This window comes from Cibotium barometz, chromosome 7, assembly GCF_041138505.1.
Source record: "Cibotium barometz isolate CiBa-2024 chromosome 7, ASM4113850v1, whole genome shotgun sequence".
In the NCBI taxonomy this organism is placed as follows: domain Eukaryota; kingdom Viridiplantae; phylum Streptophyta; class Polypodiopsida; order Cyatheales; family Cibotiaceae; genus Cibotium; species Cibotium barometz.
In genome coordinates this window covers 60278104-60303814 of record NC_141052.1, presented here as the reverse complement: position 1 = coordinate 60303814, position 25711 = coordinate 60278104, and the positions used below count along the sequence as shown (strand labels likewise).

Below are 25711 nucleotides of genomic sequence, written 5' to 3'. Positions count from 1 at the left end.
TGGCCTTTCTTGCCACAATCATTACAGGTCCTCTCTACCTTCAGTTTCTCGCAGTCTGCATCGGACATCTTCTCATAAGACTTCTCCGATGAAGCCTTCCCTTTGCCCTTCTTGTTACGGTCTTTCGACCATTGGCCAATTAAGGCCTCCGAACCTCCGCCCTGTGGAGGGTTCGAGAATCTTTCCTCCTGGTCCAAGACCATGGGCACAAGCTCCTCCCATGTGATGGTGCCGAGCCTGCCACTGGTAATCAAAGAAGAGTAAAATGCTGAGTACTGAGAGGGAAAATGTGACACCAACTTTATGACCATATCCTCCGATGATATCTCTTTCCTAGCCTAGAGAACTTCTTACTGAAGAGCTTGCAGCTTATTGATGTGCTCCCGCATCGTCAACGACATTGCAAGATTCATCACCCGCATCTGTACTTCCAAGGAGATCCTCTTGATAGGCGATACCCTGTTATAGAGAGAAGCCAAATGCTGCCATATACCTCTGGCCAGTGTCATATGCTTGATATGATTACCTACCGTGTACAGTTGAGGAAAATGAAAGAACGGACCCTAGCGTTGACACAATCCCACAACTGTGCCTGTGCCTCACGTTCCTTCCGAATCGAGGGTAACTCCCCTTCCTCTAACTCCGACCGTGGAACCCCAACAACAATGAAATCAGCATGGTCGTAAGACTCCAAAACAGATTCCATCATTACCTTCCATATGCCGTAGCTGTTCCCGTCCAACTGACAGGCCACTAGGAACGTGGGGAGTGTCGGATCTTCACATGCCTCTAAGCCATCTCAAGTAAATCTGCCATTGCGGGGGTGTAACTGAGAACTTAAACCTGCAAGTGGTTGTCCAGCAAATCAATCCGCCTTCCTCTCGCTTCTCCTCTTCCCGAACGATCCAAAATAGTCCACCAATCAGCAACAAAACAGTCCCCCTCTTGCTCACAGTTCCCAAGATTTATCAAGAGCCTAGAGCTCTGATACCATGTCAAAATATGCATCGAAGATGAAAACAAAATCTAACACAAGAGCAAGTGCACTGCAAAAAATATAGCAATAGAGAAGAAGAGAGAGAGGCGTGTAACTCTGCTATATATACACACAAGAAAATCCCGATGACTAAATACAAAGTGTGAGGGACCATGGGTCCATTTTATATGGCCCTATCAGCCAATCGGCTAGCCCAAAAAGCAACCGACAACAGCTACAAGCTCACGACTTGCTCCCACCTCTAGTTAGCCGACAAAACTCCGTCGGCCAGCACTCAGGGAAAGTCGGGGAGAGGCAGAGACAGTCGGCCAACATACAGAACGCTCAGACTAGCAGTCGGCCAGTGTCTGGATCATCTAAGAGCCACAGAACAACCGCCCACACTTCGTAAAAATAGAGAAAAAATATGGAGAGAGAAAAATTTGAGAAAACACTTAAATCAGGCGGTCAAACCCACAAGAGAGGCCCTAGTGTAAATATACATAACTACTAACAAAAGCATGCTCGATAGATATGACTACTAACCCCCTCCCCAAAAACTCTTGTTGGGTTGCAGTCGTGGGCTCTCCTACACGGGGGTGATACGTTGCATGAGAATACGATCGCATGAGAGACTTTGCAAGGTCTCCTCATCCTTCCCCCTCCTGGAGTCCTCTTTCGCCTTGACCTCTCGTTACCCGAGAAGAGAAGAGCTGCTCTTGAAGCTGCGGAGAGGACCCTCCTGTGCTCTACAACTCCCACCTCTACACACAGGCGCACCCTTCAAGGCAAGCCAGTCCTTAGGCCTACAGAGCAGAGCCCTGTAATCTCAGGTAATTACGTGCATTCCCTTTTATGAGCAATCAAATGACGTTTCTTAGTAGAATTACATGATTTAGGGTCCTCTCTCATATAGTAGGATTTCTCTCACCATGATATACTTTAGTTTTCTCTCAGCATAGGATACTCCAGGGATCTCTCTCAGAATAACATATTTTAGGGTTTGATTTGTATAAGATGATTTCGATATAGAATTCTCATGAGCAATATCTAAGTCATATATATTTCCTAGGGCGTCTCTCCTCCGATCACTTACTTTATATGCGATTATCCAAGGTTTTCCTTCAAGGCTAAAGATTTGTTGTCCTGCCCACCTCTAGTTCAAAGAGTGTTTTGCAAACTTAGCATAAATATATTGCTTATTAAAACCAGTATATATGATTTTTAATCCACATGGTAAGGGAGCACCTTTAAGTGGGGGTTGTAGAGACACATGTGAGCTACTCAGGTACACAACACGAGAAGCAAGCAAGGTCTCTAGATTGTCTTCAATAATGCATCATCTCACACAATCACTTGACCAAATTTAATACTGCTTTATCGTCGTTTTGGTAAATCGTAATCTATTTAAGCTTCCATCTTTAATCCATCTGGGAAAAATTAGTTCAAGGGCCAAAGATATACTTGATAAGGATGAAAAAGTGCATGCCATTGAGCAGAACAAACACTAGCCTTTCCCCCCAAAAAAAGTCATGCGTACCCTTTTCAAGACCCTTTGAATTATGTCACACCCAGCCTAGCAGATTACACTTTAATCATCCTCCACCTGTAAATATGAAAATCTGATGGAGGAAGCTTCCTCACTGGATCCTTCATCAGCATACTGTACTAGTGCTGATTGAAAAGCTGTTTCAATAGTTTGTACACCTTCCTCTGGATGCGGCATTTCCACACGAAATGATTTTTGTGGAGAAGGCCCCACACATTTTGAGACATAGGATTGTTGTTTGATGTAGTTCCAGACTTCCACATGGAATGCATGGGAAGGAGAGAAGCAATCCACTTCCTTGGAGGAGTTTGCCCAGTTGGTGTCATATTTACAGAAATGAGGGAGTACATCGAAGTCCATTTCCTGATGCAAGTGATCAGAAATTTAGCAAACTTTTAAAGGCCTCACAATATCCATATAGTGTGAAATTCAAAGCCTCTTAAAAGTGGAGGACAGTGCAAGATTGCAGAAATCGAAATGCATTGCATTCTACCTTCAAAAGTTCGTCTCTGCCACACCCTTGGAGGACACGCACTTTGCGCCTGGTCCTCTCATGCAGAAGAGGTTTCACAACCTGCATGACATGGATATGTAAGCCCACCAAGAAATATGCAACAAGCCTACTACACTAGTGAACTAAGCATGTCTCCAGTAATAGCTGCACTGCAGCAAGAAAGTGCATGTCTGTGCAAGCTCGTCGACGAAGAGAGCTAAAAAATCCCCACTACTCTGCAACAAATGCCTACTCTACCGATTCTATGGAAACGAAAAGCCCCACTACTTCCCTCTTGCAGGGTGAACGCTCTCTTGCTTTGTTTTGACCCTTGGTGAGCCAAGGAACCTTGGTGCTCCCCTCAATTCTACTGTTGTATAACAGGTCTCAAACTGCACTTGCTCTCTCACGTTGAAAATTGCGAGTTGTTTTCTTCTGGACCGTGTCAACTCAGTCGCCCGCTACTCCATCCACACTTGAAAACACAGACGTGCACAATCCTTTGCAAAATGTAAAACTCACGCACCTTCCAGCATGCTGAAAAAATGTAGGGCGTGTTCACAATGTAGTATACATCCGTCTTCTCTGGATAATTTAAATCATCAATTGTTGATATGATTGTGAGAACCTGAATTGACAAAAGGATCTCATTTAGTACAGTACTAAAGGGAGAAAGAATTCAAAAACGAAACCAGATACCCTAATCAAGGCGACGTGATAATCTCTTATGACCTACATGACAATTTTTGCTTGTATGGTGCAGTGGTGCTTCTGTACATACATGGTGGACGCGCAAGTTAGTTATCTTTTGGACAATAATAAACAAGGAAATTGGTTTTTGGAGATAATGATACCGGAGCTTTGATTCCATTCAATGCACCCAAGATGCACTTCCAAGTTACTACACTAGCTCCAGGCCTCTTTGCATCACTCTGAAAGTGCCCATGCTAGATCTAGATGCTCATAATATCCTTTTAGGCCCCAATTCATTCTCTCGTGTGTCCCAAGAAAAGTGATGTTTCAAGGTTCTTGGTTAGTATCCCAGGCTAGAAAAACACGTAATTGCATTCGCTTGAGAGTTGGTTCAAATCTTTACTATGCAGTTCTCACCAAGCTGCAGTGATTTTCAGAATTTGCCCCCCAAAAAAAAAATCCATTTGGAAAATCCACTCAATTAGAAAATTTGATGTGGGTCAAAAGCAGGGATTTTTCTTTTTAAAGCACCTTGAGAATGCATTGCGGTGCTCTATTATGTTAGTGTGGATGAGAATACATAGCTAAAAGTTTCCCAATGTGGTCACGGGTACCTCATGACAAACTCACGATTCATTGATCCAAATTGAGGAATTCTAGTTTTGCTTCAAACGTTCAAACCCAAATAGTCCTTTCAACTTCAAGCACTTACAAAGCCCTCCTTGGAAGAACATCATCAGTTGCTCTGAGTAGTAGTCAACATTGAGGAGGTGAGCAACATTAAAAAGCATTGCATCAGCAAGGTTGACATGTATGAGTAGATTTCCTTACAGCAATTTCACACCTGATACGAATCCCTACAGCCCATAAGACCACACTCAGTAGCAGATTGGCATCAGACAGTGCAACGTGTAAACAAAGCATCCCTGGCTATTTACAACAGTTTTTGCAACAGAGACCAAAACTGTACTTAGAAGCATTTTCATAGATCCTCTGTATTGGAGATCGCTGAATTGGCAGGTCACCGAGTTGGATTAGAAGCATTCTCGTAGATCCTTCGTATTGGAGATGGCTCAATTGGCAGGTCACCAGATTGGATGGCTCATCATCCTCCCTCTTTGTTGTTTGTGACCATGGGCCCAAGATCTATATACTTCATAAGACTAAGCAAGTTTGGGGGGATGCAAGCGACCCCAAAGGGGCTGACAAAACTTAGAGATGCAATTTGATCTCTATGCCAATCATACATGACAGTAAAATATCATGCGAGTATCCAATTCACATGTGAAGTTTCTCAGATGTCTTGGTACTGCACTCCAAAATTCACTTACATTCTCTCCAGAACACATAAGATCTCTAAAGGAAAAGTTAACAGCAATATAACAAGATTAGACATGCTTATACAACAAAATACCGAACACGCATCGGTGTAGAGATTTTGACTGTACATGTTTTTGCTTAACTACTTATGATTCATAGTAGAGAACTCTTTACTCCTATAAAACCATTTACTAACACATATTTCTATCCTAAATAAAAAGAGAACCCTACAGTTCCACCCTTTTTGACATGTGCACTGTTGAGAAAGATCTGCTCACCACATCGGAAAGATGTATCCAAAGAGAGCTATTCATTGACTGTGAGACTAGGTGTTTCCATTAATTGCCTAGTCTGGAAGATACCCACAACCTTGAGGCTTTGGGGTCTAGATGGATAGGCCCTGATGTGGAGCCTCCCAGTTAAGCATGCTCCTCAGTGAGAACAATTCGGAAGCATGACCTCCTCGCATAGGACTTGACCAACTTTTTTTTTCCAAAGAAGAAAACTTAGATTTGATACGACAGAATAAACCAGAAACTGGGCTGAAACACTTTAAGATGAAGTGCTAAATTTTCAATCAATCTAGTATACACAGATGTCATGTGCTGCATGATCAATGCCATGTACCTTCTCAGGGCTAATCCAGAAGGGGGCAGCCAGTAAAAGATCAATAGAACCAGAATTTTGGAGCCTCGGGTGCAGAATTTGTGGTGGACTTGGAACAGGGCATGGGGATCATGGAGGAGGATGCTGTCGGCTGGTTCTAGGAGCTGTCGGCTGACTCCAGAGAGCAAAGGGGACTGAAGCGCATCCAGAAGACCAGGCTGTGCTGCGTTTTTGTATTTTATGCCAAGGCTGCTGGCCGACTGCTGGTCGGCCAGCTCTCCAAGGATTTAATGGGCCTATAAATAGGCTAGGAGGCTCATCATTCATTTCATTCGATCCTCTAGGGATTGGGTCTTAGGGGTCCAAGTAGGGACCAGATCTAGGGTGTTCACCATCTTTTTTACGAAGGCAGCCTAGGGCTGTAGCAAAGTACCCTTTTTGTACTAAATGAAATATACTGAATTTTCCAGCACATCTCTCTCTCTCTCTACTCTCTCTCTATATCTGCGTTTTGCATCAGATGGTTTCCAAGAGTGTTTAGGGCTGAAAGAAGACTCCCAGAGCTTCCGCGCGTTACATTGGTATCAAAGCATCAGGCTCAGCAAGGCTAAACGTTGTTTCAGTCCCATATGATGGTGTACAGGTCCAAGGTACAAGAAAGTGCACGGATACGAAGCCCAAGGCAAGGAACACAAGATCGGGAAGAGCTGTTCCACAAAGCCAAAGGGGATGGCAGTCTTGTGAGCCAGATAGGTTCTCGGGCAACGGTCCCAAGGGAGGATTATCCTCCTCCAAGGGGTGATGTGAGAGTGCCAGACTCATTTCTTAGGAATGAAGACCAAGACAGTGTTCAGAGTCAGGGCAAGAACGGATTGGAGACTGGATGGAACAGATGCATAGATCTTATTCAGAGTCAGAGTGGTTTTGGAGACCGGGCCGGGTTTTCAATGAAAAGGGTTGCCAGAGATGGATGGATGACAGAGGGACTTCGGGAATACAATGGGATGATGACAGTCATCCAAAGAACAGGTTGGAATCCCGTCATCAAGTTTAGGAGAAGGGGATGTCATGTGCAAGTTTTGCCATGGACATTATCTGGAGCTAATCCTGAAGGGGCAACCAGAAAAACAGATTAAAACCAGGAAGTTTTGAGCATGAGGTTGGACTTGGAGGAGGACTAGGATGCTCTGTCGGCTGAACCAGAAGAAGGCGGCTATACCAGAGGAAGGCGGCTGCAGGCGCATCATCATTTGTGGATTTTATGACCAGTCGGCTGGCCGACCAGCAGTCGCCCAGCACTCCAATGATTAAAGAGGGCTATAAAAGGCACATGTGCTCATTGAGTTGGGCATTCACTCCCCCTTTGGGTGTGGGTCTAGACTAGGACTAGAATAGGGTATTTCACTACCTTTTCAAGGCAGCCTATGGCTGTAGATTTAGGGTACCTTTTTGTACCATATGACTATACTGAATGTCCAGCTATCTCTCTCTCTCTACTCTCCCTTCTGTCTGCGTTTTTGCATCACCATGTTCTAAGTGGTGTTTGGGGCTGAAAGAAGACTCTTAGAGCTTCCGCGTGTTACAATATTGATAGGGTACAAAAAGATGTCTTCAACTATACAACTGCTGTGACCTTTGGCCTTCCAAAAGAGGACTGAATTGTGACTTATTAGACTACCTATTGACCTGCCCCAAAGGGGGAACAAATGATTATGACTCACTATGGACCTAACCTTTTATAGGCTCCAAATATGTCCTGTAACCTGGCCGACTGCTGTTGGCCAGTCCCTTGTGTTCTCCACGACTGAGGTAAAATGCTTAAAAGCCCTGAATACTCCTGTCAGCCAGCCCTGATGATACCCATCTGTGAGCACCTCCTGTCAACTAGCTTCTTGAGGCCTGATACTGGTGGACTTGCTGCTTCTTCCCTACCTGAGCTTGCTAGTGTCCTAAATCTACCCTAAAACTAAGGATTAGCTATGAGGTTGGCCATGTCCACAGCTTTGCACGTGACATTCCTCCTGCTAAACTCGATGATGGGTTGGAAACCTGTCATCCTTCCTCCCTAGACTACTGACTCTCTGAACTTTGACTGCCTTCTGACACTTTTGACTGAAAACCCTATCACTCCTCTCATTCCACTCCAAGTCTGGTTAGAGAACTATGCATCTATTCCACTTTGTCTCCATGCTGGCAATCCCTTTTCCTTAACACAGCTATGGTCTATGAGCATGCTTGCTGCTCCACCTTTGGAACTGATCTGAGAGCCAATGATATGCTCCTTAGAGCACACAACTCCCAAGGAATGCTTTCCTTTGGCTTTACATGCTGCAGACCACCTCATTAATGCTACCCTAGCTGCATTCCTCCATTCATCGGTGAGTGCTTAGATAGCTGAGCCTGAATGCTTTGATACCAATGTTGCATGTACAGAAGCCTTGATGCACTTGGTCGGCACATGGAAGACATTTATGTGTTTTTTCTGCTGGCCAGCTTATGTGGAGTCCCAATGCCCTATAAAAGGGCTCAGCCAAGAATCTTCAGGATCATTCAATCCTATAGGGGTTGGGTCATAGATGTACGACTCTTTCGAGTCAAGATCACCTTGGCCTATGGCTTGCCAAGTTGTACACCTTTTTGTACATTATAATTTCTGAATATACTAAAACTCAGCTTTCTCTCCATCTTTTGTATACGTTTTGCATCTACAACTAATTAGATCTGAGGCAATGTTGCATAGAAACGCGTTTCGTACAGGTTTGAAACGTACGAAACGAGTTTTTTATTCATCATGCATATTTTAAAAACCTACAACCCTTCGCATCGAATCATTTCGTACGGTGTACCTTTTCTGTTCGCTTTTCTCAGTGGCGGCCGCCTGTACGTTTTCATCGTTTTGTGTGCCAGCTTGCCATCGCCCGTGTTAGCGACTCAGCTCGCTTGCTCCTTGGTGTCCTTGGGCCTTGTGGAGGTCTTCTAAAGGGGTAATGTCATGTTTTGCTTTATGTTGGTTTTCTCTGCACAACTCACAAAGCAACACACTTTTTTCTCTTCCATCAATATTTATGGCATATCTTCCACCCTTGCTCTATTGAGGCCTAAGGCTATCTACCTTATCTCCCCCTTGCTCTATTGTTGGCCAAGATGACCGCCTGTACGTTTTCATCGTTTTGTGTGCCAGCTTGCCATCGCCCGTGTTAGCGACTCAGCCCGCTTGCTCCTTGGTGTCCTTGGGCCTTGTGGAGGTCTTCTAAAGGGGTAATGTCATGTTTTGCTTTATGTTGGTTTTCTCTGCACAACTCACAAAGCAACACACTTTTTTCTCTTCCATCAATATTTATGGCATATCTTCCACCCTTGCTCTATTGAGGCCTAAGGCTATCTACCTTATCTCCCCCTTGCTCTATTGTTGGCCAAGATGACAATTAAAATCATGAATCATATAATGAGATTACTTATGTTAAGTGTCGCACTTGCAGGGCCAACAATCTGCATTTATCCCTGCCTTGTAGGATGCCTCGAGCAGGTGATTCTCTTTGGAACAATGTCACCTTCGAGTCTAGATATGGTGGCTCGGGCTCCGGAAAGTGGAAATGCAACTTTTGTGCCGATAAGCACCATGGCAATGTCACCAGGCTGAAGGCACATTTGTCACAAACAAAGGGTTTTGGCATCGGGCCATGTAAGCATGTGCCACAAGAAATCTATGACAGCCTAAAGGCTTGGAAGGCCATGCAGCTAGGTATCCCCCTTGAGGATATCCCCAATCTGGGAGAGCCTGAAGCACGTCAAAGTGTCTCCAAGAGGACTCGCAGTATCAGAGAGGAAGATACCAGTGGTGAGGTTGCAAGTGGTTCTAGCTCGGCACCTCGAGCCAAAAGAACTAGTCTTCCAGTGTTCAAGAAAGGACCTGTGCAAGCAGGGATGCAAAAGGCGGTACCATGAAAGAGGCAACGAGGGAGTTGATGAAGTTGTTTATTCAATGTGGATTATCCTTCCACATTGTCAAGACTCCTCGATGGAAGAAGGCAATGAGAGCTATCTCCCGCATTGGGTGTGAGTGGGATGGCCCCTCCTACGAAACATTGCGCACTACTGAGCTTCGCAAGGAGCAACTGGTTGTGGAGATGGAAATGGAGCCTCTCAAGGCCACTTGGGCAAAGTATGGTTGTACTTTGCTTTGTGATGGATGGACAGATGTGCGGAAGAGAAATGTGTACAACATTCTTGTGTCCTCTTGCAAAGGCACAATGTTCATTCGTGCCATAGATGCATCAGTGCCAGGGACAACGGTTACAGGGGAGTTCATTATGTCCCACATGCGCCAGGCAATCAATGAAATTGGGACTGATAACATTGTGCAGGTGATCACGGACAATGGGTCCAATTGTGTATCCATGGGCAGGATGTTAGAGGAGGAGTTCCCCAAGATTGTTGAGAAAGCTCGAGGATGAGCTTCTCATTTACCGCAACGATAGCCATATGTTTGGGCGAGCTACTGCATTGCTCACAAGAGACAAAGTTGGAGCCAGTGTCTTGGTGGGAGAAATACAATATTGGGACACCCAACTTGGTAAGGTTCTTGATTCTTGAATCTTGTATCTTTGTCTCCTATTCTTTCAAAATCTACATTCAAATGCTACTCTCTTTTTGACTCTAACTTAATATTCTTTTTTTGTACAATGTAGAGACGGATTGCATTGAGAGTTCTCTCCCAGGATTGCAGTTCAGGGCCTTGTGAGAAGAACTGGAGTACATGGGCTCTTTTTCACAAGAAAAAAGACAAACAGACTCTCCACAGCACAATTGGAGAGGCTCGTCTTTTGTCATTGCAATCTCCGATTGCTAGAGCAAAAGGGTCATTCCATTGAGCCCCGCCAAGTGAATCCAGATAAGATTGATATCATGAAGTGCCAAGGAGATTCCCGACATTCCTCAGGAGGAGAGAGACATCTATTCTATGCTCTATGAGGAGATCATGGCTCCAGCTCACACTACACGATCTTCTCGAGAGGCTAGTACTAGTGGTGCACTTGCACCTCTAGAGGATGAAACATTTGAGGACTCGGCTACCGGCAGTGACCCTGAGAGTGAGGTTGCAGAGGCAGAAGATACAGATGAGGATGAGCATGAGGAAGCAGATAATAGCTAGCAGTTGCCAGCATCATTTTATTTGGACATGTTATTTAGTTTGAACTTTGGACATATTATTTAGTTTGATCTTGGATTTTGAGTCATGACTCATCAGCTACGTGGTGATCCTTTTGATTTCTGTTTAGTCATCACCCACGTGATTTGTGATATCATCATATCTTACATGTATTTTGTTTTATTGAAATGAATTCAATGTGGTCTCTTATAAGTTATGTCAACAGTTATTTCTTTTGTATATTTCAAGTTAAAATATACATGCTTTTTCTATTTTATATGAAACCTTTTTGTACCCGTTTCTTACCTTTTATGAAACGTTTTAAAATGTATGAAACCCATTTCATACCTGCCATTTCAAAAACCCTAGGCAACACTGCTCTGAGGTTAGCTATGTACATGGCTGTGCACGTGACAATGCCATATCACATGAGTTTGATTTAGACTGATCATGAATTCATGGGTGGCACTTCCATAATTAAACAGCAAACATACCTCATGCAGTTTAATGCCTTGTGCTTTTCCTTTTTCCAACCTTATCATGGCTCCTTCATAACAAGGATTTACAAATGATGGTGCAGAGGGTCAGAGCTCACTATGGATGGGCAATAACAAAGTGGCATGTGCACCTTTCCAACTCACAATGGAGGGCAGTGGTACCCATGAGGCCCAGTGTTGCCAAAAAAATGTTTTACACCAAGTTCCCCTTTTTGTTGAGAATGTGTTATGGACCTGAGAGCTCCACTTGAGAGAAGCTTCTCTTCCATATCTGGGAGCAGGACGCTTGGCACTTGCGAAGTTTGGTCACATGCAAGGCAACCTCACCTTCTCTCGTTCAGATCGACGCGCCGAAGAGGCCCACCCTCTCATGCCTAGACCACTGGATGAGTGGGGCTAAAACACAGGAGGCATGGTAGGCAACCTAGCCGGCACAGCCTTTTCTCAGATCATGCCTCTCTGCTTCTCACCTTAGCAGAGCATGGCCCAGCCGGTAGCTAGCAATCTGCACGGATTCAAAACCACCTCCTTCGAGATCTGATTGTTTCCACCCACATTGAGGAGATATGGGCCTCCCACAATTTCCTCAAGAGAGTGCAACGATTGAGCTTGATGCCACATTATTTGAGATCGTCTCCTTTCTTCAAGTGGCCACTCAAGAGAGACTCAGGGCCTTCCGAGGGCAGGAGGAGACTATATCGCAGCCTACCCACACTGCAAAGGCTTCATGAGCTGGCTCCAAAGAGCGCTTGGGTTAGTGGCCAGCTGGAAGCTGCCCACACCACTTTAGGGAGCCTAGAGGAGCAGAGGACTAAGTACAGATACCATGTGAGAGCTTCATTTTGGACCTAGGCTGGGGATCCCCTCTCCCAAGAGTTCTTTTCCGCTTCCGGACCGCACTTTTAAGGAGGGGATCACGGCTCTCCGCTAGCCGGATGGATCCATTGCCACAGAGTGTTTATCTCCTGCCTAAATCATGGATTAGCCTAGAGATTAGCCATGTCCATGTGTGCGATGATGGGATTCAAACCTTTGACCTTGGATGACTATCATCATCCCCTTGGCTCTTCATGGACTCCCAAACTTGTCATCTTGGCCACCTTTTTACTCAAAACCTTGCCATGTCTTTGATTCCACCCTAAATATGGTGTTGAGATCTATGCATCTGTTCCACTTTGTCCCCTTGCCTTCACGTCCTGTCCTTGAACACTCGTCTGTCTCCTTCCCGAGGCTGATCATGGCATCCTTGCTCCATCCCCTTGGAACCATTTTCCCGAGAGCCTTCCTTGGTATGCCCCAAATGGCATCCACCCCTCAAGGCTGCCATTCCCTTGGGTTTTGTTGACACCAACCAACCCCATGGGATTTTTACCTTGGCTGTGTTACTCTCCTTGGACCTGTGCATGCAAAAGGCCAAAATTGGCCTATGAGACAAACAAGTAGTACAATGATGTTCCTCCAGTCATCAAGAGGAAAATGTGGAGTGAGAATAAAATGTACAAGTATGACAACACGACCATAGGGGACTCAATGGTGGTGTACAAACGAGAGGGTGTGGATGGAGTACTAGGGCTACTAATGCATCTCTATATGCTGAAGGGGTGATACAAGTATGATATGTTATCTACTCCTAACTCCATCCAGTCCCATAGTCTGGGTACAATATGTCATACATCCGATCTGAGGATGCCATAAATGTCTGGAACATGCGTCTTGGATCAGAGCGAAAATGTGCCAACTGCTCCTCGACCTCCTGCTGGTGTCGAGACCGGGTGGCCGCGATCACTCTGTGGTGTAGCCGTGGTGTCTGGTAGCCGGCTAGTCTGGGTCGTCCCCTAGCTCGAATCTCCCCTTATATAGGCTCTTCACATGCCCATGAACTAGCAGACCTTCTGTCAACCAGCAGCAAAGACAACCACCCAAAAATATAATCATCTTGACTTCATCTCTTTGGTCTTGTTTAACCTGCCGACTGCTGTCCTGACCAAATAGGGCTTCTGCTATATATATCTTGAGCCTTGCTAGTACCCTAAGCTAATGTTTATCTGCTGCCCGAATCAGGGATTAGTTTGGAGATCATCCGTGTCAAAGTTGGCACATGACATCTGGTGGAATGGTTGTTTTAATGTTGTGGATCACAGTAGAGGCCCCCCTTATGAAATGAGAAAAGTGCTCATAGCCTCGCCCACGAAGATAAATAGGAAGGGGCCAAGCGGGCAAAACCCCGTCTCACTGAGCGAAATATGGCAAAACGCTCTCTTCGGCCACCTTGGATAAGAACTTGGCTGTGGTGGTCGCACGAGTAGAGCGAAGCTACTCCCTAATCCAAGAAGGCGAGAAACCCAATCTCAGAATAGTCCCCTCCAAGAAGGGCCAAACCACTTTGTCATAGGCCTTCTTAGAGTCCAGAAGAAAAACTGCAGGATGCTCCCCCTTGAATCTAACTATGGCGGTCACCTCCCAAAAAGTAAAGATGTTATCTCCGGATGTTGCGATCCCAAATAAAGTCCGCCTGTGTGGCATGGATCAAGTGTGGGAATTCTGGGTGAAGGTGTAAGCTGATCGCCTTGGCGAGATCTTGTACGCTGTCCCTAAGAGAGTGATCAACCTCTACTGGCAGATCTCAAGGCGGTCACCCTATTTCGAGATGAGGCATACCAAACCCTCGTGAGCTTGGTTGTATGACCTCATTGAAAGAGGCTTGAAAACCCGCTCCCATGAGATCCCAAAAGCAAAAGAAGAGGGATACCGCAAGCCATCCTCTCCGGGGCACTTCCGCAAGGGGGGGGGGGGGGGGGGGGGGAGGCGCTAGCTCCATGTCTGAGAAGGGGGAATCCAGGTGAGCCCTAAAGGACTCTGAAACACACGGCTGAATATGCCTCCAAACTCGTTGGCGGGCCTCCTCTCTCTAGTGGGAATCTGGGTCCGCGGTGAGGAGAGAGCTGTAAATGGCGGAGGCTACCTCTATTACTTGCTGAGATTAAATTAGCGTACTAGCAATGTTCAGGATTTACACAGAATAAGCCCTATTTGGTCAGGACAGCAGTTGGCAAGGTAAACAAGACCAAGCAGATGAAGTCAAGACGATCATATTTTTGGGTTGTTGTCTTCGCTGCTGGCCGACAGCAAGTCAGCCAATTCATGGGCATGTGAAGAGCCCATATAAGGCTAGACCAGCATTCAGTCCTTTAATCTGACCCCTTTGGAGCAAGTCAAGGATCAAGCACTAGGTCGTCTTTAGAATCCTGTTTTGGAAGGCCAAAGGCAACAGATTTTGTAGTCATACTGACACTTTCTGTACTGAAAATACAGCCATCTTTCTCTCTTCTCTCTGTGTCTTTGTTGGTCACTTGCATCAAGGTTCCTATTTAGTACATGGTTGGCGATTGCAGGCAGACCAAAAAGATGTTGTCGTTGTGGCCTTGGGGAGAGCTAGAGACACTGCCTTTGGGACTGACTGTCCCAAGGCCCAGCAAGTTTGGCAGCGCATCCTCTGCCTATTCACCTCCAAGCTGAGCACCACTCGCAGTCACATGGGGGGCGGTCACCTGGGTTGCTAAGGCAGGGAAGCCCCTTTTTTACGAGGACGACGGGAGCAGCCTAGCACAGTGCCTAAAGCATTCTTCAAAATATGTTAGTATGTTACTACATGAAGAGAGCCGAAGTGTTCGATTTGCAATTCCTCTTTGACAAGGGCAATGGCTAAAGAGCTTGAAAAGCTTTGTAGAGAGTTTAAAGACCATTTTTCCTGATCGTATAAGGACATTAGTGCTTGGGTTGCACCCTCTTCTACAGTTGCTATGAAAATTTTGAGAACTCCTCAAACTTCAGCCTTCGAGTGTGGTTTTCACCCTTCGAGTGTGGTCTGCATGCGCTATTTTCTTCTAGATTTGATCTTGGCCCCAAGATATGCCATCTGAATAGAACCACTGTAAATGCGCTGTTCGTTTGCATCACATTTAGGTGGTTGTTCAAGCTTCCTGCTCACGTTGGGTTTGTAACTTTGTCTTTGGCACCATGGGCGAGGTTGTTTGGGGGAGAGCTAAAGCATTGGCCAAAGGGGTGCAAGATATACTAAGATAATCGAGCTGGAGTATTGTTAGAAGAAGGTGAGGGCTGCAATCAAATTGCTACACCCAAAGTCAAAAAAACACACCCATAGGCATGCAACATAAGGAGACTTGTAACCATTTTTTCCCAGGAAGCTACTAAGGAGGCCACGATTTATTTCTTTGAAGAACGGAAAGATGTATGACCTGTTGTACTGAAGTAGCTACTTCAATGAAATATGCATGTACATGTCTGCTAATTCTAGCACCTTCCTGTAGACCCATACATAGCATGGTTTATGTTTATAGAAGAAAAAATACCTTTATACGGCTGAGTGTAGATATCTTGAGGTTGGTCATGTCAAGAACTTTGAGACATGATCCAATAAACCGACCCATCCGCTTGCTTGATTCTGGCTGTGCAAGAGTTCAATCAAAGCCGATATAAGAGCACCACTTAAGTATCCCACATTTATAGTACTGATTCAAAACAATCATAGAAATGGAACAGAACTCTCTGATTGAAAAAAATATATATGATTTTAATATTTTCATGCACAAAAAATGCAAGTGTTTTGACTTTTATTAGCCTTAAGGGATAATATTTGTATACATCTAGTCACGATTATGCATTAATATTGGAAAATTCCTTCAAGGAAAGCCTTACTTTATGGTGGCACGTAGTGTCAGTCAACTATACATTTAAATGCATGCATTCTTGTTGCAAGTGGAAGCTTGAAGTAAAATTGTTAACTCCATTAGAACACAAATTTAGCATTCATCACTTGACGATTTGCATATGAACAAATGGAAAAGAGAGAGAGAGAGAGAGAGTGTGTACACTGTATTGGGTCCCAAAGGGTCCATATTGGGTCCCAAATGACCCTTTGGAGGGTCCGTATTGGGTCCCAAATGACCCTTTGAAGGGCCCCTATGAGAAGGTGTATTTGCTTGTAGTCTTAAATGTGTATGGGACTGACCGGGGGCTGCAAATCAGCACCAAGAACAACACACTGACAGTATATGCAAAGGCCAGTGCACAAGGTCCCACGTACTATTCCTTTCAATGGAATCGATCTTGGACTCCATGGCTGCCTGCCACTTAGGAAGAGCAACAGCCTCTTTAGCTGTAAAAGCTCATATGACTACACCACTTTACTCATCAAGGTGAGGTTACAAGAATGACGAAGTCGTTGTAATCTCTGTGCTTGTGTCAAAGGTGCTGCTGAGGAGTCAGCAAGCTAATGAAGATCAACATCTGAGAGATGAGAGTCACGGACAGCCACCATTGGGGACAATCCTCTATCGCACAGAAGCACGAAGAGTAGGAGAAGCTAAGGGCGGAGAAACTTGGGGTGGAGCAGCTGAGGGAGGTGGGTGCTGGGGAAGAGGAAGAAGCTGGAGGATGAGGAACCTCTATAGTAAGATCGGGGTGAGAACGGGAATCATCAAACGAGGGTTCAACAAAGTGAACATCGCGGGAAATCACTAAGGACTTCTTCTCCGGATCCCATAATCTGTAAGCTTTGAATTAAGAGCTGTAACCAAAGAATTTGCACTTCCTGGATTTGGGATCAAATTTGGACCTGGCAAAATTAGGGAGATGAGCATAGCCCTATATAAATGGTGCAATAAATGGGATAAATGCTGGAGATGAACACAATCCAACATGAATGAACTAAAAGCCTGTACAATAGAGACAATAGACTTCAAAGCATTGTCTGGTTCACCTCGGATGATTGCCACCTTTGGTGATGTCTTTGTGATCCACAAATAATTATCAACATGTAGTTTCATCTGTTGAAACTATCTTACACCCAAAATCACATTTACACCAACCACGGATGTGACTATGAAGTCGCGTGTAAACTCCATCTATGGGAATACCAATGTTGCACTCCGGAAAACAAACTTGACTTGTAGACTCATTCCGTCACTAAAGCTCAAATCTAAGTGAGCTTGTTGAGGAAGCCGCTGGAGACCTCCTACATGCTGCGTTTAGGTAAAGTTGTAAACGCTGCTGGTCCCCTAGCTTCATACCTTCTTCCTTGAGTTTTCCTGCCTGTGAGCTGCCCGGGGCATATACACAAGCTTGTGGAACCTTGCAAAGACTTCAGATGCTGAAATCCCGGGACATATGCACAAGCTTTTGGAACCTCGCAAAGTCTTCAGATGCTGAGCAATTGGTTGGAGCACTCTTATATGAGGGATAAGGGGCTGGAAATACTGGTTGACTGGTGCTAGGGGCTGGCCGTCTTGCCAATAATAATACTTGTCACTTGCGCTTCGACGTGTGTGGCTCCTCCATGCACCCCGTATGGCCTTCCACCTGCCCTTTGGCTTGGTTGATGGGCTGTCCAAGCCCAAATAGCCAGCATAAGCCCCCTTGTATGTTGCTAGTTTTCAGCACAGGATGGATGGCTTGTCACACACAGGCTCCTCTACTTAAGATCTATGACTTTGTCAGATGCCCGTTCATCACCAGTTATGAGTCCAATAAGAGGAACATCAATACATGATACATCATTCAAGAGGGTTACATCAATGTGCCGATAAGACCCTGACCTCCCTCTGTGCCATAACTCAATAACACATCCCTGGACAAGGGCTCCCAAGGGTCCAATCACAAGGCTTGCTCTTTTTCTAAACAGCCATGTGCACGACATCCAAGTGCAAGATGCACATGACAACTCTATCTAAAAACACAATGCTTGTTATTTATGGGGCATAAGGGCCTCCGCAAAAGTGCAAACAAATTGTTTTTGTATGTGCGCGTGGGGGCCGCGCGGGGGGGGGGGGGGGGGGGTAAGGGGCACAAACATAGACATATATGTTTGCATAAAATGCATACATACATCCATGAATAAGCATGTATGTACATTCATACATATGTATGGACGTGGTGTGCACAGTACATACCTACATATGTGCATTCCATGTGACAAGAAAAAAAGATAGTACTACCGTCTACGGAAGAACCAAATGATCTATGAGACTAAGAGGAAACAGTAGAGAAGATAGGATAGTGTGAAGGGAAAGGGCCAGAAGGGAAAGGGGGGAGGGAGGACAAAAAGCGTAGCGTAGAACTGAAGTGAAAAACTTAGTGGAACAGGGTGAAAGAAGCCGGCAGTACAACTGATCCATGAGTAAAGTAAGGTGATTAAAAATCAATGGAATAAATGGCATCCTTGGTAAGGACTCTCCAAGCAACATGTCAAGAGATCCTTCAAGAAACACGTTTGTTTCTCCGTGTGTACAGAAATAGACCTTACATCAGCATTGTAGCTCTCCATTTCAAAAATTCCTTTCCGTTGGCAGTATTCTGTCTATGGCCAAAACAGAGAAACCACTTACTAGTAGTACTTGATCCCGATACTCGTTAATCTGAATGTGTGACTGAACATATTTATCTACCTGCATTTAAATTTGAAAAATGGATGTTCACCATAATGAATGCCTTCCTAGTCTAAACAGTACAACAAAGGAGACCATTGAAGAAGGAATAGAATACAAATGACTTACAGGAGCTTTGTCAAAGCCGTTAAGCCCCACTCCTACTGCAAACACAGGGCGTCCCTGTACACGTCCAAGTCAATATTAGCTTCATGTGCCCTAGCTTTGGACATACGCACACTTTCACCCAAGTGAGTTACGGGCTATGGACACAATTTCTCTACATTCTAATGGACTTTTCCATTCTTTAGCTTACTTTGAAAAAACATCTCTCTCTCAAACTCTTGTTGTTAATTCTCACTTCTCTCTATTGTCATATGCTTTCATTGAATTGCCAATTCCATGGCCTCATGTGAGCTCTTGTTTAGTAGCTATGTCAGTGATTTGTCGCTATAGCTTCAAATTGAAGCTCTATGCTATGTGTAGGACAGAAGCATAGAATCTCTTAATTAATACGGATAACCCCTTACTTGAAGCCTCTAGCTTGAGTGGAGTAAAGCATAGGAATGGGAAGTTAGGAAAAATTAGCTTTGAGTGTAGTTTCAAAAACAGCATTGAGGAAATGAAGGGAAGCAACAACTTGAGCCCCAAAACAGCTTAATCGGTGGCACCATAGTTGCCAGTTATCTTATGAGACACGTTTCATACATGTTCCAAAAAAACCTTTCTGAAACATTCATACAAGAGGAAGCGTACAGGCTCCAATTTTGGCCGTGATACATTTAGTAAACCCTATAGAAGTATATTAAACATACACAAAGTGCATCAATTTGTACCCATTATATAAAAACACCCAAGTTCCATCGGTGACTCCCTCTAAGATGTTGGGTAGATGCCACTTTCTCATCATTTGGAAGACTTTTAAACTTCTTCTAGTCAAGTATTGTCGGTGCGCATCTCTCCCAGCCTGGCCACTACCTTGCTGCACCTAGGGTCATCTCTGATAACGTCATTCCACATAATGGACCTCATCTACTGAGCTTGGGGGCTTGTGACAAAAAAATATACGCACACTACTCCAAGCCCGGATGCTAGAAGAAACCAATGGAGAGCACAAGGGACGGTAATATGCCTCAAAGAGAATATAAAATGTGTGCTCTGCCTCCAATCACCACTACTCTCAAGGACACATCTAAGAATATGGTATATGAAGAAATCCTGCTCAATACCAAGAAGGACGGATCTATCCACCAGCTTGCAAAGCAGAGCTTTGCACTGTATCTCGATCAATGATGTTTAATCCCACTTCATGCTTGGGAAGGATAATAGTTTCCCAAGCAACTCTGGCCCTTCTATCTGATGTGCCATCAAGCCCTGACCATAAGACGTTCCAGATCAGTCTCCACAACTAAAAGGAGTGAATCTGGCTTCCTATTGACTAAAACATAATAGTCCTTGCCATGAAAGGAATTCATTGTAGGCCCCTATTAGGTTCTCTCTCTATTGTGTATTAAGTCAAATCGGCTACAAATTAGATGCTACCAATCTCGCAAACAAGGTAAACATAAAAGCCGCCTACCCGTACCCGCTGTTTGGGCCACAGCAATCCTCCACAACAATGCCCTTCCTATGTGCGAAAAGGTGACTCAACTGGCTGTTCCCGGGCTGAATCTTGCTCCTTCCAAGAATCGCCTCTTGCTCCTCCACCGTGTTGGTTGCTGCGAGAAAGCAACTTATTGCGTCAAGTACAAATAGGTAGAGGTGTGGGATGAGGCCACATCCTCGATCGATTTCTTAGAGAACAACCCTTGCTCCCTCTTGCCCACGGCTGAAGCTCCTACGCCGTTTTCTCAATTTCCCGGACTCACCGCCCGCCTATGCCCCTCCCGGCCTTCCCCACCACCAGATCCACAAACTCGTCATCACCGCCACCGCCGCGGCAGCGCTAGCAACTCCCCCTGCACCTTCGCCTGCTCCTTGTCACTCTTCCACCGAAGAAAAGAGTGATACAGGCAGCCAACTGTAGTCAGCCCTCGCATCCCCTCCCAGGTGTACGTTCACGGAGGAAGCAGACGTTGGGACGCTTGAAATCAACGCCAGCAGCCAATGCTCGTCCATCCGTGACTCCTCAGCCTTTGATAATTTACTATCCGAGGATCTGTTTGCCCTGCAGGGCTCCCTTCTTGAATTCATCGTCAACGCCTCTCGTCAACGACGAATATCCCGCACTCACGTTGAGAGAGAAAGAGAGGGTGATATGCAGGCATGGCCTCTAGAGGAGATGAGACGTCGCTAGTTGCACAAACACAAAAAGGAACATTTGTCCAGAATACAAATTTTACACAAACACAAAAAGGAACATTTGTTCAGCACGCACCAAAATTTTTGCCAATGTGTCACTCGCCAATGCGATGTTATAGTAGCGTTTGCCCTTGTCTGCCTCTTTAAAGCTAGCATGTTGTCAGAGGTTGCGGTTCATCTTTGTGGGAATATGGGCAGGCTTAATCCAAATGTTTAGCTGGACGATTACGACTCTGCCATTCCACGCCAGCCTTATTTCCTTCCCCGGCGACTTTCTCTAGGCACGACATCCTCCTTGCGATTTTCTTGTTCTGCGAGGGACGATTTGTAGCCACAGGCACCTACACATGGCCGAATTCCTCATTGTATATAATCATACAGAAGATTAGGTCAAATCTTGCCTTTTCTTGTGTGTTTTTCTGCTAGAACCGTTAATCGACTTGCTAATCAGTGTTAATTAGGACTTAATCAAGCGCGCTTCCGCACAAAAGTTAACCCGCACGGCTGCGATGGCGGATCTTGCTACACTCAATTGACAACACTCCGATAAAGCCCCCAGCCCTAAAAAAGGCGATCAAATAGCGGCCAGCCGTGGAGTGTTTACTTTGTACGTGCGGACACCTCTTTGTCTACCAATTGAAGTATCTTTTCTTGGCTTAAAAAAATTTACTGTTGATTGCTCTTGCTCCATGTTGTCTCCTATCCCTAGTGAATGTTGCCTCAAAAGTGGTACATTCCCTTCCTTACGGTGCATCATGGTCGTGTCCACATGCATCTACAGGAGTAATGACAAAGGTCTACTGAGGAGAAACGCGTTCCACTCAAAGCAAGCTATACATTTATGGTGCAGCAAAAAACCCAGATCTACAAAGAGCATGTTTCAGTCTTGATAAGCTCGAGCAGAACACTGTAGCTTCTAATATTGTTATGATATAACATGTCGATAACACGGAACACGAATGCACACAATCATGATATAAAAACAAGTCATGTTTAATCAACTTACCTTCTTACAAAACCCTGTCATTCCTATTGGTTGTGACTCACGAATGGCATCATATGTTTCCTTTGGCCCTGTGGACTTCTGCATCATGATAGAACACCTAATACGTTTATGGAGGGAATTACAAAACCAAACACAAACTTACGAGAAACTCGTGTATCAAGATAGTCAATAGGTTTGCAAAACTTCACAAACTTTAAGTACACCCCAACACTTACTTGAATATGTACCAAAACACCGCATGCTCAAGTACAGCCATCTCTTTTTTCTGTGTTAGACAAACCACACACACACACAAGTACCACAAGGGGGTGCCACCCTTCCAAATATTTGCTGACAAAGGCACTGGACAAGCCATCAGGGCATAACACACAAGTATGTTATTTGGCCAATTCGTGTGAACAACCTGCACAGTTATCAGATGGAGACAAGTCTTCAAAGAAGGCCAGCCATGTACCAGGACCTAGACAGGTGAAGCTTGCTCTCTCAGTGATGCCCCCAATCGATTTGTAGCTTCTACATGTTACAATGGTATCAAAGCTTTGTCTTTTGGCGAAGAGATTCAGCCAAGGAAAAGAAGAAGAAAACAAAAAATCGTTGTGTGGTTGGTTTTTAGATGCCGGTAGCACTCCCATTCCGGTGTGTCCCCTATTCCTCGAAGGGCGGTTGGTTTATAGCCTCCGGAAGCAACCGAAAACATCTCCCACTCATAATGGATGGTTTTATTGAGGTCAGGGTCCAGGGAAAATCTTGACGACTCCCACTATGGCGAACTCTGACGATGAGAGAGAACACCGCAGCCCTAAAGAAACTATTTCTTCGACAGCACGACTGCATCAAGAAGCCAAGTTACGAGTGGTGATACAAACACCATGTTCTAGGAATTTATGCGCATCATAGTGCTTCAAGCAGATCAGATGCTAGTGCAAAGGCTTCTATTCAGGCCTTGAAGAAACAGATACCTCTTTAGGATTCATCAGTTTCGAGGCTTATTTTGCTGCTGGTAGGAAGCCAAATATAAAAAAGGTTGTGTTAGCTAGCTAGCTGCTACATAGAAGGGAAGGGAGTGAAGACAAGAAGGCAAAAGATTCGAATGACTCCACGAGCGTTGGAGGCATTCCAGAACCTCAAGGTGGCTTTATCAAAAGCGCCTTGTTTAGCACTTGCCTCGTGGAACAAACCATTTCAGGTGATCACCGATGCGAGTAACATTGCAACTAGAACAAGCATAAACGAAAGTTCTCTGCACCTATGGCTAACACGACTAAAGGAAAGTCTTCGGACCAACCTTCGAAGAATTCAAGTTCGACACCAGCGAAGAAGAAACAACTCCTTAGGGCTTTAAAGCTCAAAAAGAAAGGACGTTGTTTTATCTGCGAAGAAAAAGGACACATGCGTAACGAGTGCCCAAAGCAAAAGGATGCAAAGACCAACGCAAAACCCAAGCCAAAGGCAACTAACCAGTTGTCTTTGACAGGTACGTCAATTACTGTACTTTCTCACCCTAGTACTTGTTCTGATTGTCTGTTCAACTCTAAAGTATTTGGCTTGCATGATCTTCTCCGCGTTTATGGAGAAGTGAATGGCCATAAGATTCACATTCTTCTAGACCCTGGCAGCTCACACAACTTTGTTAACTACAAACTTGTGCAGAAATTGAGTCTTGATACGACACCCAGCGATCATACCTATGAGGTACGCCTACCTGCGGGAAGGCAAGTATGGGATCGAAAGGTGGAGAGGCTTCCAATCCAGATTCAGGACTACAAAGATACTCTGGAATGCTATGTTATGCACCTAGAAAATGTAGACTTGTTATTAGGGATTGAGTGGTTTAAGACTCTTCAAGTCCAGATAGATTGGTCTAGTCATATTTTTTCTTTTCAACATAGGGACATCCAGTATAGTATTTTAGGTGATTGTATTCATCCCTCTCAGGGACCTCTTGTAAATACAATTGATTTTGGAAATATAATGGATTCTTCTTTGTATACCGCTTTCCATTGTGTATTGATTCCACTTTCTTCATTTCTCATACCTTCCATGGATGTCAATGAATTAAGTGTGTTTGAAAGCAAAGAATTATAGAAGATACTTGATTCGTTTCAAGACGTATTTCCTAAGGAACTGCCATTGGGTTTACCACCTAAACGGGCAGTAGATCATCGTATTGACTTGATCCTTGGTGCTCATCCTGTCAGTATTCCACCTTACAAGATGAGCCAAGGTGAGGAAGATGAGTTGGCTAAACAACTCGAAGATTATCTGAGGATGGGCCAAATCCGTCCAAGTAAATCACCTTGGGATGCACCTGTGTTGCTTAGGAGAAAGAACGACAACACCTGGAAAATGTGTGGATTACAAGAGATTGAACAAGCTGACAATTAAGAACCGTTATCCTCTCCCTGGATCAGATGACCTGATTGACCCGTTAGCAGGAGCGAAATATTTCACGAAGATAGATTTACGTACTGGCTATCACCAGATACGTATTCATGAAAGGCATGTCGAAAGAACCGCCTTTCAGACTAGGTATGGCCATTTATAGATGTCGAGGACATGACATTTGTTCCGCACGAACCTGAAAAGATTCTTGGCTTTCGTGAAAGAAGATTGTATAATACGCTTATCACGGAATACTAGATCAAGTGGAAGGATCGTGTTGAGGAGGACGCTACATGGGAGACATTAACTACTCTTCAGAGAGATTACCCTGGCTTTTTAGTGAGAGCTCAGGAGTGAGCTCTTAGAGAAAGGGGAGTATGTCATGTGCACAATGTGTATCTACCGTGTGCTACACGTACGCAAGACTAGCTTCGAGGTTTGGGAAAGCTTGGAGCTAGGCAGGCTGATTGGCGAGCTGAGTTAGGGATAGACTAACGAGCGGGCACCCAAGTATGGACGAGCGGACGTCCAAGTGTGGACGCCCGATGACCGACCAAGAGCCTATAAAAGGGTGGCCAAGATTAGTCATTAGATATATAGAGTCTCGCAAGATTTGTGAGAGCTCTATGGTCTGGAGCCTAGATCTAGTGCAGACATGCACCTGCTTTACGCAGCCGAGGCCGACAGCAATCTCGAGGCCCGCAAGGGTAGCTTCGTGGCGGTATGGGACGTCGCGAGGAGGAGATTGGTCGGTACGTCAACCTACTTAGCTCAGCTCGTGGCTCGGTGGAGACAGCCAAGACTGTGGGTTTGCCCACGGCTGTCATGGTTGGGAGGTGAGTCAGGCCTGCACCCCCTTGTTGTTTGTTTGTTTATTTGTTTGCAGGATTCGAGTCTTGTACCAAGAACGGTCACGAGGAGATCCGGTGGGGATTTGACAGTCGGCCCATTCCGGCCTCTATGCGGTGTCACACGTGCAAGCTCCCTTTTTAGCATTTGTGGATGTTTTGTCCAGCTTTATGTTTTATGCAAAGTGATATATGTGTTAAGGCTATGGCCATGTTTAAATATTTTAATATGCATTGATGGTATCAACAAGTGTGTCAAAGGCCCTAGTCCCCCTGGGCACCCGCTGCGAGTTACAGAGCACATAGGACAAAAGAACACTACACAGGGTATGTGATCTTGTAATCCGATCCCCCCCCCCCCCCTCCTACTACTTGCTTCCATATTTAAGCATAAAAGCTTACCAATTACAAGTAGAGTCGATGACAGCGAAAGTCTTTGCGATGGAAGT

The 25711-nt window shown here is 45.0% G+C and overlaps 1 protein-coding gene across 3 annotated transcripts in view; it reads right to left on the bottom strand.

Moving 5' to 3' along the window:
• Positions 1 to 2552: 2552 nt before the first annotated feature.
• Positions 2553 to 25711, bottom strand: part of LOC147637271 (sec14 cytosolic factor-like) — a 45122-nt gene continuing 21963 nt past the window's right edge. Inside the window, exons 5-11 of one of the 3 annotated variants that reach the window (XM_086800908.1) lie at positions 22033 to 22110; positions 18855 to 18908; positions 18687 to 18746; positions 15654 to 15749; positions 3545 to 3646; positions 3019 to 3099; positions 2553 to 2888 (exon numbers count right to left, since the gene is read on the bottom strand). In XM_086800908.1, coding sequence (XP_086657034.1) covers positions 2568 to 2888; positions 3019 to 3099; positions 3545 to 3646; positions 15654 to 15749; positions 18687 to 18746; positions 18855 to 18908; positions 22033 to 22110 — 792 coding nt within the window. In that variant the 3' untranslated portion in view covers positions 2553 to 2567. The remainder of the gene's footprint in view (positions 2889 to 3018; positions 3100 to 3544; positions 3647 to 15653; positions 15750 to 18686; positions 18747 to 18854; positions 18909 to 22032; positions 22111 to 25711) is intronic. The other 2 variants (XM_086800909.1, XM_086800910.1) reach the window with 2 other exon arrangements.